Raw genomic sequence first — 16,262 nt, 5'->3', positions numbered from 1 at the left:
ACCTGTCAAATGGTCCGGGAAAAACAAGCATATTTGAAAGAAAGTGTGCGCTGCTAATTATCAGAAAAAAAACCCTGCGTTTGATTAATCTCACCATGAAATTTCAATTTAAAGTCTTTCTTTGGTGATATTTTAGCAATTACTCAATGTTATTGCCTCATAAAATTAAATTGCAATCTAAAAATTTCCAAACTCCAAACTGTTACAACTGTCTCTCCCACATGGTGTTCATTAGCAGGAAAATGTCTTTGGTGATAGGTATTTTCTTATGAAAATCTTTTAAAAAGTGATCACTCTAACTTACAAGTATCTATTTAGATATGAAATAATAAGAGACAAGTACAGGTAACTCAAACTGTATGCAGTAAATCTAAAACGCACGGTAGCAATGAGGCACTTTCTCTTAAATATTTCAATAAAGCTAAACAATTCATAGTATTATATAACATACCTTTTTTCCTCTTAAAGAATCATTTAAATTTAGATCACATTTGAGTATATAACATAGTTGAGCAAACTCATTACATTTATAAAATGTGGCAAATTAGTATGGGACAGGTTTTCAATGAATAAAGAAATAACACATCTTTCTAAAAGTAGTGAAAAGACATCACCCAAGGTAGCTGTACCCCAGATTGAATGAGCTAATGAGCCTTTTAGTTTCTTTTTTTGGGGGGGGGGGGTATTTCCTCAAAGTATTTTGTCAATCTAGAGAAAAGGCCATATTCTGATTTTTCTATTAATGGATGTGATTACCTCAGAGTGATATGTGTAAACTATGGACCTTCAAATCCCAGGTTCCTTGACCTTTTTACTAATGTGATATCTAAAGCAGAGAAAACAGATGACAAAACCTTTTATGGAAGTAAAGTTCTTTCAGGTTGTTGCTTAAGAAACAATAGACCAAAGAAAATGTTAGTTTTATTTATTTTCCCAGTTTTGCAGATTCAGATGATTATTCCTATAGGTTATTTATATAAAGAGTTTGTTTTACTACTACCCTAAGTTTATAAAACTAACCACAAAAGTTATCTGCATATTGTTTCTATTTCTGGTTTCTTGCAAATTTCACAACCTAACTTAGGGAATAATTAATTGGGATTTAGTGTATTACTAGATATGAAAGCAGTCCCATACTTAGAAAATCATAGTTGAATATATCAAAAGAGTTTGGCTGAAGCAGTCTGTGGTTCTGTAGTAATACAGCATTACTCAAGACCATCACAAAATGTGTACCTTGCCCCACCGACAACTGATGTCCTTCTTTATATAAATTTTCCACACGTTTTGGCACATATTCCATTGCATTTCAGTAAAAATACACAAAAACTATTCTAAATTTCATAATTGCTTCCTATATATTTCCTTGGAAAATAGTGAAATTACATATGATGAAGCAACAGGACAAATGTAAAGAGATTGTATCCATAAAACTCACTTAAAGTTGTAGGTTTTGGCTGGTGCCCCCAAAACAACCAGGTCTCATTTGTGGTTTTTAAAATGCACTCTCAATGCATTTTGCATTAAGTCAATTAAAATAAATTCCCAAATGTAAAACATTATTTTATTTACTGACCTAGATTTAACAAATTTATAATAAATTTTAAAATTTTTAGGATGCCAGGAAGTTAGATTTTAGGGCTAAAATAATTTCTGTTGCTAAAGAATTAATTCAGTTTTTTGGTTGAGTATAATGGTAATGGTCTATTCCAACCATTTTTATAGGTTTTTAACAAAAAAATCTGCCTTTTAAATTCTGCTTGTGAGCCCTTCCAAGCACAAACACAATCTAACAAATGAAATTACTGCCATAACCTTTTTCACAAGTCAGAACGAAAACAACAGAAAGCTTTAATATAGGCTATTTGACTTGAAACAAAGATACATGAAAAAAGAATTATGCTATTTCAGCCTTTTATATTGTGAAACGCATCAAGACTTAGTTGTATTTTGTATGTGTTTCTTAGAGTTCTACAATGTTTTATTTCTAAGAAGCATTTTGTTATTCAGAAGGCATTAATGTGTGATACAATTTACTGGAAAATGTAGCACATCTACCATGTTTACAGTATAAAAACTGTGTGTGTAACACACAGATTGTGCTCATGTCAGGTTTCTAAAATAAATATTTTTCCTAACTTTCAAGGTTTTTTCCTAAGTTTCAGAGGTTAACTTGTTCTGAAGCAATTAATAAAACAATTTCCAACGAATTTTTTGGAAAACAAATATACATTTTAAAACATTTAAATGAAGTTCTTCATATAATTTAAGGTAACAAGACTTTCTTTGAGTTGCAGACTAATCTCAAAATGAATGGAAGACTTAACAAAACTGCAAAATCAAGGCCATTCCCATAGCTCTGACCATAATAAACTTATGTATGAATAGTAATCCCACCCCCCTGATTGCTACAGGATCTAAAGTGAAATATCCTCAGACCACTAATTGTGGTTACCATATTTATCTACTACACTGCATTTATTCTATTTTATGCAAATGGTTTGGAAATGTGATAGGTAACAGTTTTAATCTACAACTGTTTTGAGACTTTTGAAATCCATAAAATAGCTAATGTTATCTGCTCTAAAGATCCTAATATTTAAAATCATCATAACCCTCTGCATGCCACAGCAACACACACCTAAGGCCAACTTAAGAGAAACAATGTACTCATTAAATGAGAGCAACAATACAGTGATGCATCCATAAAATGGGCTGGCTACACAAAGACGGTTCACAGCAGTACCCGCTTGTCGTAAGGCATTATGAGAGAAGAGGAACCTTACTTACACAGTCATTTTGTTAGAAGTAAATGTGATCAGCTGCCAACATTTTGAATGGTTGTGAATCCAGCTTCAGTTCTCCCAGAATCGCACACATTTTCAACCTGGAGGGCTAACAGGCCCTCCTTATGCAGTTGGTAGACTACACTGACAGATGACTTAAAATGCCTACAATTACAATGTGCTCTAATGTTAAAGAATAATTGGAATTCTTCCCAAAAGATGAACTATGTTGCACAGAGAAAGCTTACTGAGAATAGGAAAGTGGTTCAAAAACCATTTTTCTAAACATATTTGCCACATAAAATCATTTCCAGATATAATAATTACCAGTTTCTTGTACAACACTCTATCTGAACAAGAATTAATAAAAGAGAAAGTATGTGAAAACTGTAACACCACAAAGACTGAGCCATATTACTAGTGTAATTGAATATTAGAACAGTCTTGGGACAACAAGCACAGTATTCCAAAAGCTGCAACAGGGATGACACTCAGCTGACCTCAGTGTGACCTGTACACTGTGAGACAGCACAAATAACTTACACAGGTGGTTCAGTAGCAGAATGGCACTTGGTTTGCTCTTAATAGAAACAACATAAATGCAACTGACAATTTAGAGACAGACAATGGCCTTATTTGCATGCTGAAAATCTGGTTGTGTCCCTTTAGTCCACACACCTCTTGCTGTGCAATCTGTCCATGAGTAAACAAAGAGTGCAGGATTCATCTCAGTGGGGTCCAGGCCCCTTGGTCTAACCGAAGTCAATTCTTGGTCGATACTGCAATACCATGGGATATGACTACAAATAAAAACATGATGAGGAAGACTTTTATATGAAAACAATATAGATCATATACAAAAAATTTTAAGAATAAGGAGTTATAATTTCCAATATTTGCTGATACTAGTGATTATAATAAGGTGACATTAAAACTATATATTTATTTTTTAAAATTCTTTATTGATTAAAATATTACATATGTCTCCATTTTTCCCCATTGACTTCTTCTTGGCCACTCCCACCCCCCAGCACATGCCCTCACCCCGCTAGTGTCTGTGTCCATTGGTAATGCTCATATGCATGCATACAAGTCCTTTGGTTGATCTCTTACCACCCCCACCCCCCACCTTCCCTCTGAGGTTTGACAGTCGGTTCGATGCTTCTCTGCCTCTAGATCTATTTTTGTTCATCAGTTTATGTTCTATATATTTTTAACTTACTGAGGTAACAATGGTTAATATTATATAAATTTCAGGTGTACAATGGTATAATTTGCTATCTCTATTGCTTGCTCACCACCCAAAATCTAGTTTCCTTCCGTTACCATATATTTGACTCTCTTTTTCCAATTTGCCCACCCCTACTTCACTTCCTCTTTGGTAACCACCATTCTGTTTGTATCTATAAAAACTCTATATTTTTAAGTTGCCATCATTTTTCTAGAATCAGTAAAGTTTTCCATAATATATGACAAAGGTCAAGTTTAAAGTCCTATAGTCCTTGCACTGGTTGCATGTGCCTAGTACTGATGTGACACTTAGGGGGAGGCAGGGCCTGTGGGCACTGAAAGCTGTGATGCCTCCTTTAAGGTGTGCACCTGTGGGGCTGAACAAGCCAAGTCCGCAGTCTGGGTTCCAACAGAGCTGGACTCGGTGAGAACCTACTGAGTCACAAATGAACAGACACCTCCTGCCATGAATCTATGAAAGTGGGAGAGTTTTCATAAATTACATATTTTTAGTCAGTTCAACACTCTTTTCAGCTTTTTAAAAAAAACAAAAGTAGCTGATTTGTTACATGAAACATTTAGGTTACTGCCTCCTTTCAATAATCAGTTGGTCCTATTAAATAATTGATTTATGTAATTGAATGGTTCAGGTTGTCCTTCATGTTACTCTATGTAGAAAAAGTGCCACACACCAGCACATGGTACTAGAGAGGAAACAGCTTCCAGTAGACGAACAGTATGTGGCACGGTGCCACTTCTGCATCTGCATTTACCCTCTGTTTTACCACATGTATGGAACCCAAGTCAGAAAGGGTCTGGAGAACCAATGGTTTTCCTTTTCTTAAAGCTGCAGATGCTCCCTTTTAAAATGAAATTTTGAGGAGCTACTTTTATGAAACCCAGAAAGGGCTGAAATGGCCCTTGAATGTTTCCCCTTCATCTTAGTGTGGGTGAATGCAAAAATCCAGTACAGAGAACTGTTCTTCGTGTGAATCAAAGGGATACACTGACAGTCTGTAATCCTGACAGTGACCTGACAAAAGTCTCGATATTCATCATAGCTGTGCTACGTACTGAGAAAACCCAGTGTTGGATTCCCTTCTACCATTCAGCCAGGATGGGATTGAGAGTGGGAACGGGAATTCCTAGGTCTCGCTCCTCCCAGCTGAATAAGGTGGCACCACTACCAGTTTTCTAGGGGCTGGAGTAAAAGTCAGTCTCAGGGTTTCCATGGTCAAAATCATTTTTGGTCTGAATTTTGTTGTTTTTATTTTAAAATTTATTTTGTTCCCTCTGAATCAGTGTGTCTGGGAGGGGAGACAGAAATCTGTTTTATAAAACTCCCTGTGTTGTTGAAGCTCAGCCAGATTTGGAGACTGCTACCTAGATATCCAACTCTGACTTTACTGCTTCCCATTCTACCAGCCCCCAGCCTCCCGCCTGCCCTTCATCCCAATACGCCTCCCACCTCCGTTTCCACTCCTGATGCTGACTCTGCAAATAATTAAGTCATTTGTTCTAGATCCATTCATAATACACAGGAGAATCCAACACCGATTTTAGTAGCATGAAGGTAGAGAGGGAAGTAAAATGGCTTGGTTTTAAGTGGTTGGGACTTTCTCAGTTTTTGGCCAAAAATGGTTTTGCCTCTAAGTAACCATTTGTGTTTGTTTATCTATGAAAACATATGGAGCTTAATAAATTTAACGAAATGTGTTACAATACTGGAAATTAAGATGAACTTTAAGTTTTATTTGCGTTTCAGTTGCTTTCTTACTCTAATGAATTATGGCACATCACTCACTCCTCCCGATGTTGTTAAGTGATTTTACTGAATCAACCCACATTTCGCAGGGTTGCTAGTCCCCAGTCTCATCAGGTACTAAAATAAAGAACAGATACTTCCAAAGTATGTATTTTAAATGTGATAATGTTAGAAAATCCTAAAATTAACTTTGATGTACACTTTTTCTTAAAAAAACAAGTTTTTCTTTATAAAAATAACTTGGCTTTACTGTAGATTTGGAAAATATAGAAAAGCACCATGAACAAAAGAAATTTGATTTAAATGCTACCATCCAAAGATAACACCATAATCATATCAGTGTATATTCTCTAGTCTCTTTGTCTACGTACTTCTTTGTTTTTGAAAACTGAAATCATACTACACATATTGTTCGGTAAATAATTTTGTCCATTAAAAAATTCCATACACTTGTTTCTACTCTACTTACTTAACATGATCATTTTTAAAGGCTGTGTATAATGCCTTTACAGAAATGAACCGGTAAGTTATCAACAAGTACCTTTTTGCTGTATGTTTTACTTTATTCCTTTTTTTCTTTTTCTATTACAAATTAATGCTGACCCAGTGACCTATGGTCTAGTCCAGTGATGGCGAACCTTTTGAGCTCGGTGTGTCAGCATTTTGCAAAACCCTAACTTAACTCTGGTGCCGTGTCACATATAGAAATTTTTTGATATTTGCAACCACAGTAAAACAAAGACTTATATTTTTGATATTTATTTTATATATTTAAATGCCATTTAACAAAGAAAAATCAACCAAAAAAATGAGTTCGCGTGTCACCTTGACAGGCGTGTCATAGGTTCGCTATCACTGGTCTAGTCCCTGCTCTCTACCTCACCTCCTCCCTGCCATCCCCAGGTTGGTCCTAGAAGTAGAACTGCTGGTTAAAACAGCACACACATTTTTAGAGCTTTTTGCTGAATGTTGTCACACAAGAGAGTGGACTCCAAGAAAGTTGTTCTATTTTTACATTTCCAAAAGAAATATGGGAGCTCATTCTTCCATAGCCTCATCAGTAATGAACACTACCCCTTCTTCCTTTTAATCTGGCAATTAAATAAACATAAAAATATTTTATTTGTTTTCTCGGCTTCTAAAGAAGTAAACCATTTTTGTATGCTTATTGGGCTGTTTCCTTCTTTTGTGACTTGCCTAATCATAGCTTTTGCTCATTATTCTATGGAAAGCTGAACTTTATCTTATAGATTTATATGGATTCTTTATGTGTTAAGGACATTAAACCTTTGTATCATATTACTAATATTTCCTCAATTGTGGTATATTTGTCATGTATTTTACAATATTAATAGTCAGCTCAGTTTGTATTTTTTTTCTTTCACATGTACAAGGAGAAAGGCCATCCCCACTCTGAGATTCATTATTCAACTATATTTTCTCCTTTAAATATTTACTAGTTTAAGCCATGAGAAACTCAGATGTGAAGTATGGATTGAATCCTGCACAAACCCTACTAGATCACACCCCACCCCCAGTATCTATGTTCTGAGTTCACCGATTAGCCCTAAACAGCCAGATACGCCTCTCCTCCAGATCTCTGCTGTGTTCCCTCGGCCTGGAGTGCCCTACCCCAGATACATACATAGCTATTTCTCTCACGTCTTTTTGATCAAATATCATCACCAAGAAAGCTTTCCTTGGCAAGCTTATCTAATTCTATTTATTTACTTCAACTTTTATTCTAACATTATAAATTTTATTTACTTTTCATCTGTTACCATCATTAGATTGTAAGCTCCATGAAATAATTTTGTTTTCATTTTTACTTCTGTATCCCCAGGACCTAAAAGAATGCCCAGTTAAAGGCTTAACAATATTTGTTAAATGAATCTTTCTTCCTCCATAATTTAAAATACTCTCTTTATAGGTTCATACATACTACAGTCTGTTCCTAAGCTATTCTTTTTATTCATATGTCTGTGTGTAAGTTAGTCCTCTGTTTTAGTTATTCCAGCTTTAAAATACATGTCAATATGTGGCATTGCACATGTCCCCAGGTTGCTCATTTAAAAATGTGACTGATCAGAAACACTGGTTTATATTTCCTGATGAACTTTAGAATGACTTATTTTGTCGAGTTAAACAAAAAATTGGTAAAAGTGTGCTTAAAACCTCTCTAAATATAATAATTTAATTATGGGGAGAATTGACATCTCTAATATTTAGTATATTATTCAAATTTTTTGAGTGTAGTGGTATTTTGATTCTATATAAGGTCTTCGATTTTAGATATTATATGCTGAAGTATTTAGTAGCCTATTGTCATGATACTTAAAATTTACTTTCAAATGGTTTCACAAAGAAACAATAGGTATATGTATAAAGATTGATAAGGAGAGAGAGAGAGGGCAGAAAATGTAGCAAAATGTTACTTGGTAAATCTGTGTGTAAGTAAAGAATATTCCTTTGTATTATTATTTCAACTTTTGTTTTAAAACTTTTCAAAATCAGAAGCTGGTAGGAAAAAGTAGAACTTAACACTGAATTTTGTCAAATGCCTTCTCAGCATCTACTGATGATTTTTATTTCTTGCATTACTGATAAAAGTACTATTTAGTCTTGCTTTCATTCTTTTAGTATAATATAGTATATTATTTATCATTTTTATATTTATATTCAAAATAAGATTTGAGTCCTGGCTGGGTAGCCAGCTCAGTTGGTTAGAGTGTCGTCCCCATACACCGAGGTGTATGGTCAGGGCACGTATAAGAATCAACAATGAATACATAAATAAGTGGAACAACAAATAGATGTCTCTCTCTCTCCTTCCCCCTTCCTCTCTCTCTCTCTAAAAAAAATCAATATAAAAATAAGATTTGCTAGTTTTCTAATTGGGAGTCAGTTTTTGCTATCATGATTGTGTTACTTTTGTAAAATGAATTCGGAAGAATTTGATCTTTTTCAATGATTTAAAACAATTTTTAGAATGGGAATGATCTATTCCTTGAAAATTTAAGTTTATGACCATAAAACTAATTAGGTATCCTTTGAGGAAGTAATTCTTTAATAATATTTTTATGCCTTTCATGATTTAGTGATTTAAATTTTCTTTCTTCCTAGGTAAATTTTGGTCCACCTATATTTTCTACAAAATTGTCTATTTCAGGAATTTTATACACACACCCACACACACAAAATGTGTGTGGATTATTGAAAATTTGGTCTTACTCCTGCTGTTCTCTAATACTTGATATCAGTGGTTAGGAACATCTTTATTTCTAAGGAAACAGACATCAGTGCCAACAAAGTGTTCCCCTGATATTTCCAGTACCCACCTGGCACCATACATACTTATTACAATACTAGAGGCCCGGTGCATGATATTCATGCATGGATAGGGTCTCTAGGCCTGGCCGGCGATCAGGGCTAATCTATGGGGCAACTTGCGGGTGATCGGAGTCCCCCACTTGCACCCGCCTTGGCTGGCCTGGGGCCTGCGGGCAGCATCTGGGCCCTGGTGGTCAGTGTGCGTCATAGCGACCGGTTGTTCTGCGATTTGGTAGATTTGCATATTAGGCTTTTATTATATAGGAGTATTGCCTATGTTCCCCATGACTATTTTGTGACTGCCATTTTGTACTTCTTAATGCCTTCACCTTTTTTGCTCAGTCCCCCAACCCCTCTCCCCTATGGCAGCCATCAGTTTGTTCTCTGTATCTAAGAGTCTATTTCTGTTTGTTTACATGGTTCTTTAGATTCCACATATAAGTGAAATCGTATGATATTTGTCTTTCTCTGACTGACTTATTTCATTTAGCGTAATACCCTCTAGATCCATCCATGTTATTGCAAATATTAAGATTTTGTTCTATTTTTATGGCTAAGTAATATTCCAAATAATGGGGATTTTAAAGAAATGCTATAATTAATCCATAGATCATCTCTGTACAGTAATTCTTACTATACCACCCTTAATCCCTTCTGTTTTCCAAATTTATAAAATGTATTTTTATTGATAAACTTTCCTCAGATCCATGTTCAAGTTTTCTCAGTGCATTATTAAATTAGTTCACTATCATTTCTATATTAAAAGAGGTAACCCAAGTAAAGCACTTAGGGAGGGCCGAGTGGGCCAGCTCACAATTACATGTAGCTGCTGCCATTATTTAGCTTCACCTCATCTGGCATTTTACCTTTCACTGTGGGTGAATGAGTAATTTTAAAAAAGTAACACACAAAGAAGTATTAACTGTGGAGCAGAGATCCACTATAGAGCAGAGATTTCTCAAGGGCTAAAACTGGTAATTATTAAAAATCCCTAACTCATAAAAAATGGTCTTAACATCAATAATTTCATTTTTAGTTTAGTAAAATTAAATAGATATTTCAAGAGAACTAAAATAATGGAAAACTTTGGGGACATAATTTGAAAGGAAGTTTTGTAGTTTAAACAAGTATTAGTTTCACCAAGTTACATGTCTTAGGAACTCGAGTTTGGGATGAAAGCAGTCCCCATGGTGGCAGTATCGTCAGGGTCATATGTATAGTCGTGAGTGCCTCTTACCTGATACAAAGGGCCATCCTGAGGGCAGACTTGCGAAGCTGAGCAGTTCAGACACCGAAACTGCGGAGGAGATGAACTCATCAGATAAGAGGCATCCACAACTGGATACATATTTAAAACTGATTATTCAAAAAATATAACTTAACGTCAAACATGAGCCAACATGATTCATTTTAAGTAAACACTTTACAAACTAGGGTAGCTCGGTTTTTTAAAATTGATTTTAATAATAGTGACTAGTAAAATTTAGCTTGAAAGTAATTTTAGTGTATAAATAAGAGTTTGGCTAATATTCTGCAAATATTTTACCAAAATGTTTTACCCATCCTTTCCATCTCCTCTTCGAATACTAATGCCTGGGAAAACCCTCCATCCGTCCCGTCTTACGGTTAATCTCCTAGGTCCCCTCCTCAACTACTTCTTGAAAGCATCACTTTTAAGGATATCAGAGCTCTGACAGGGGCATGAAATTTGCCTCAACCTGTAAGGGATCCATTTTCTGTTTCAAATTTGGTTCCTTATATTGTTAGCAGGTTAGATGCTTAGTCTCCATATATATTTTAATAACATCGGATGGTGAACTCCTTGTGTCTCTATCTTATTTATATTTGCAACATTAATAGCTAAGGCCCACAGCAGCCACTCAAAAAATGTTTTATGAGTAAACAAATGAACATATTTTAAAACTATTGAGTAAATTCTTTTGTAAACTCACTTAAGCAGTTTAATCATTCATATTTTAAAAGAATCATCTAGTGATTTTTCAACATTATGCATATGTGAATTCAACACTGCATGCCTATTCAAAATGGAAAAAATAAATAAATAAAAATGAAAGGTATAAATTAACCAGGAGAAATCTAACATCCCAGAGCGGCTTTTAAAAATATATACTTTGAAAGAACACTTAAGTAAGCTATAATTAAAACAAATATATTGACAGCCTTTAAAATAAAATTTTAGAAGTTTTCCATTTCCCCAAAGACTTTAGCAAGTTCCCCCCTAAAAGTTAGTCTTTGCATTTCTGTTAGGGCTCATCAACATGTCCTAAGACAGTGATGGTGAACCTATGACACGCGTGTCAGAGGTGACACGCGAACTCATTTTTTTGGTTGATTTTTCTTTGTTAAATGGCATTTAAATATATAAAATAAATATCAAAAATATAAGTCTTTGTTTTACTATGGTTGCAAATATCAAAAAATTTCTATATGTGACACGGCACCAGAGTTAAGTTAGGGTTTTTCAAAATGCTGACACGCCGAGCTCAAAAGGTTCGCCATCACTGTATATGCCCAGCACTGCTGTCCTTGGCAACCTTCGCCTTTCTCAAGAGTCTTCAAGCTCACCCTGGCCGGGTTGGCTCAGTGGATAGAGCATTGGCCTGAGGACTGAAGGGTCCCAGGTTAGAATCCAGTCAAGGGCACATACCTCAGTTGCAGGTTGATCCGACCCCTGGCCCTGGTCAGGGTTCATGTGGGAGGCAACCAATCAATATGTTTCTCTCACACAGATGTTTCTCTCTGTCTCTCCACTCCCTTCCACTCTCTCTAAAAAAATCAATGGAAAAATATCCTCGGGTGAGGATTAACAAAAAGAAAAAAAAAAGAGTTTTTAAGCTCTATCTATCAGATTTGGACTAACTACACAAGTAGCACTTAATGAGAGTAAAGGAAGTGGTAAGAGGCAGTTTCCCTATTTCCCTCCATTAATCTCTCTGGTATTAGTCCAGATAAATGTTTGCTTTTTCTAAAACTGCTTGAGAATTCAAATATTTGAAGCAAACCAAGGTAAATATGGTGTAGTAACTTTAGGTATGGACTAGCAGAGGCTGCTGGAAGATAAAACTGACCAGGACCATCTGAGAAAGACGGGCTGTCCTGAGAGTGGGCACTCAACCCTCCCAAGAGGTGATCAGGAAGAACATGAGTTCATGATGAAAGTGAAGGCTTGAACAGAAAGAGATACTAACAGTGAGCTCTCAGATAAGACCAAGTGTAGGAGGAGAGAATTATAATAATAAAAGCTAACATAAGCTATTAATAAAATAACTAACGTAGTATGCTGGCACACTGCTAAGTACTTTATACTATCGCATTCTCACTAAAATTTTTGAGATAGGTAGCATTACCCAAATTTTAAGGCTTAAAAAACGGAGGTAAAACTAGAAACCAGGACATAACTGGGAAGAAACAGCTTCAACATATATAACAAAAGGTTAGTATCCGGAATACAAAAAGAGGTCCTAGAAGTCAGTAAGAGTCTTAGCCTTGTTGTAGGTATGTGTGTGTAATTAAACAAATCCCAGGTGGATTAAGAAGTTTAATATAAAAATGTACTAAAAAAAAAGTATAAAAAAATAAAACAATAAAAATGTACCAGAAGCAAGTGAAGGAACCACAAAGTAGACAATAGTTTAGAACAGTAATGGCAAACCTTTTGAGCTCAGCGTGTCAGCATTTTGAAAAACCCTAACTTAACTCTGGTGCCATGTCACATATAGAAATTTTTTGATATTTGCAACCATAGTAAAACAAAGACTTATATTTTTGATATTTATTTTATATATTTAAATGCCATTTAACAAAGAAAAATCAACCAAAAAAATGAGTTCGCTTGCCACCTCTGTCACACGTGCCATAGGTTCGCTATCACTGGTTTAGAAAATAAGCTGATCCCAGCCCAAGGCAGAGTGAGTTAGCAATGCCAGCAGGTAAAGTACTGCGAGCTTTCAGACATCCTGGCATCTTGCTGGCAATGGAAGGTAGAGATGGAAAAGGCTAGTAGGGATTTAATCAAGAAATGATTGTTTAGCCCTAGCCGGTTTGGCTCAGTGGATAGAGCATCAGCCTGCAGACTGAAGGGTCCCAGGTTTGATTCCAGTCAGGGGCACATATCCAGGTTGCAGGTTCAGTCACCAGTAGGGGGCGTACAGAAGGCATCCTATCAATAATTCTCATCATTGATGTTTCTATCACTCTCTCCCTCTCCCTTCCTCTCTGAAATCAATAAAAATATATTTTTTTAAAAAAAGAAGAAATGATTGTTTTATTGATAATTTGTCCACTCATTTCAAAGGTCAGAATTCATCAATTACTATTATAACTCACAATTAATTGGAACAAGTAAAATATTTAAAATTTAACAAAAAACAATTGGGAAATTGAGATTCAAATAAATAGAATGATATTTAGGGTATATTTTACATAACTATTAACCTTATACAAGAAACATTTTTATTCCGTTTCCTCTTTAAACAAATATTTGTTGAGTATCTGTATTAGGCACTGCTCCCAGTGCTGAGACCCAGTAGTGAACAGAGACAAGCCCTGCCCTCGGATATATTTTAAGAAACCATAAACAAGAGAGACAGGATTTCAGATAGTGATGGAATACTATGGAGAATAGTAAGGCATAAAAAAGGATTTAGAGTGTCAGAGTCAGAGGCCTCACTGAGAAGGTAGAGAAGCAAAATTCTTTGAGCGAAGGGGTAAAGGGAACAAGTTAGGTGAACACTGGGGAGCCGGAGCAAGCCTGGTACATTAGAGGAAACGGGCCAGTGAGGCTGAGTGTGGGGGAGCCAGAGGGAGAGGGAGAGAAGGTCAGATCAGAGACATGTCTAGGAAAATCATGTGGGGTCTGTATCTATAGGTTCCTGGAAGGATTTTGGCTTTTGTCTACATGCTACTGGATGTTACTGGAGAGCTCAAAGCAGAGAAGTGACATGTTCTAACTTGTTTTAAGAGGATTGTTCCAACTGCTCTACTGGACAAAGATGGGGGTGGGGTGGGAGACTTAGGTAGAAGTTCTGGAGGATGGGGCCAGGGGCCTGGACCAGAGTTGTACAGTGGAGGTGGTAAGACATAATGGGATTGTGACTTTCTTGTATACTGCATAGGTCACAAAGTTTGCTAAGGATGAACAGAAGAGAAAGAAACTAATAAAACCTAGCTTATAGAAAGATTAAAATTACACAGAGTTTAAAAACATGACATTTTGTACCCTAAACACCATAAAATCTTAAGGTCTAAATGGAGGTCATTTAGTCTAACCTTCTAGTCAATCGTATTATTTATTCATGTGATCAGATTATAAAGAGAATTTCTGTTAGCATTACTACTATATTCTTTACTGTTATATATCAGCCTTATAATCCCTAGTCCCTAAAATGTCCCTAATACTGTTACATACAACTCAGATAAGATGTGCTTGAACCTTCTAATTAACCCTAATCAAAGATATAGTCCAAAATATAAAGTTCTCCTTTTAAGTTTTTTTGATTTTCTTAATTTTTCTCCTTTTAATCATTTCTTCTTATATTGCCTAGGGCCCAAGGCACAATAATCTAACCTGGCATCAGAAGCCACTGCAAACTCACTTACTCTTCAGTCTAATTTTATACTTCAATAAAGGTACCTGAAAAAAAATTATCTACATTCTACTCCAGCTGCCTTCTCTACCATGACCAAAAAATATCTTATCAGCCATTAAACGTATTAGACAGGGCAGAACTTAGTCTTCTTACCCCCACTCCATACAGTTATGTAAAAAATGTGAGTGCCATCTTCTCTGTCTTGAGGTTAGTAAAGCTCTGAACATACTTCGATGGGGTTTTAAACTCACCTTGATACAATACAACTACATTTAACACAGACCTTGGTCTTGTACTTGGGACTAATTATCATGGAGTAGTTGAAAGAAACAGTAAGAGCAACCCATTTTTTTCTCTTCCCCAAGCTAGTTTGTTCTTTGAGTTTCTAAGTACTAGTAATAGTGTTAAATTTGAGTAACATAATGGTATGTAACTAAATATAAACATAGATAAATATAAAAGCAATTTACGTTTTCGCCTCTTAGTCGCCATCTTGTCATATAGATGAATTCCATAGTGTGATCCTTCCCCATAATTTCACCATTGCACAGCACATCCAACTTTAAAAAGAATACAGACCCATTAACATATGTAATTTTGAATATATGTGTTTTACATGTTTTCAAATTTCAAAAAGGACTGAAATAGTTATTATGAAATAGAAGTATTATCCATTTATTTTTATTAAAAGCACTGATCCATCTCATAAGTATTTATTCAGACATAAGTACCATGAAGCACTGTTTGTCTTGTCCTACTAACCTGTATCTCAAGTTCATACACATACTTTTGAAATGCAATGTAGAGTTTCTTAGTCCATGTCTGTGCAACCTTTGAGATTTGAGACATATTTCTGTGACTGCCTCTTACGAAATAAGAAACTGTGGAAACCTTAGTTCCTCACAGCAGTTTTGCCTTATAAACTCATCTTTCAGAATCCTTTTACCTTCACAACCCAAGATCTGAAGGAGTTACTTTCCTCTCATTAGTTTGTATTCAAAGAGGTTCAGTGGTTCTCAACCTGTGGGTCGCGACCCCTGAAAATACACCCTGCATATCAGATATTTACACTACGATTCTTAACAGTAGCAACATTACAGTTATGGAGTAGCAATGAAAATAACTTTATGGTTGGGGGTCACCACACATGAGGAACTGTATTAAAGGGTCGCGGCATTAGGAAGGCTGAGAACCACTGGGCTAAATGAACGAACGTGGACGTGTGATTTATGGGCCTTTCAAGGCATCTCAGAATTTTGAGGAATTACCTGTAGCTAATTGACAGCACAGTTAGGACTATGCCACTGGCCCGTGTCTCCTATGGCTCGTGGCTTCTCTGCTCTGCTCGGTTGGTCACTTGCATTCATACCTACAAGGACTCTCTCCTCACCTTGCATGAAACTTCAAAAAAGGGTTGTACTTTTCAATGCTCACCTTTGCTTTAGTGTTGCAAGAACCAAACAACCCCAAATACTTAAGAAGTCTGTAAGAACTGTGACTATGCTAACTCAGCAAAGCACAATTAAATGTTTATCATAAGTC

At 35.7% G+C, this 16,262-nt stretch overlaps 1 protein-coding gene across 4 annotated transcripts in view; it reads right to left on the bottom strand.

Moving 5' to 3' along the window:
* Positions 1-682: 682 nt before the first annotated feature.
* Positions 683-16,262, bottom strand: part of PCGF5 (polycomb group ring finger 5) — a 108,917-nt gene continuing 93,337 nt past the window's right edge. For 3 of the 4 annotated variants that reach the window (XM_059662815.1, XM_059662817.1, XM_059662814.1), the window contains 3 exons: positions 15,191-15,280; positions 10,349-10,408; positions 683-3,586 (listed from right to left, as the gene is read on the bottom strand). In XM_059662815.1, coding sequence (XP_059518798.1) covers positions 3,539-3,586; positions 10,349-10,408; positions 15,191-15,280 — 198 coding nt within the window. In that variant the 3' untranslated portion in view covers positions 683-3,538. The remainder of the gene's footprint in view (positions 3,587-10,348; positions 10,409-15,190; positions 15,281-16,262) is intronic. The other variant, XM_059662816.1, reaches the window with a different exon arrangement.

Source organism: Myotis daubentonii, chromosome 13, assembly GCF_963259705.1.
Source record: "Myotis daubentonii chromosome 13, mMyoDau2.1, whole genome shotgun sequence".
In the NCBI taxonomy this organism is placed as follows: domain Eukaryota; kingdom Metazoa; phylum Chordata; class Mammalia; order Chiroptera; family Vespertilionidae; genus Myotis; species Myotis daubentonii.
This window is presented reverse-complemented; position numbering and strand designations above follow the sequence as displayed.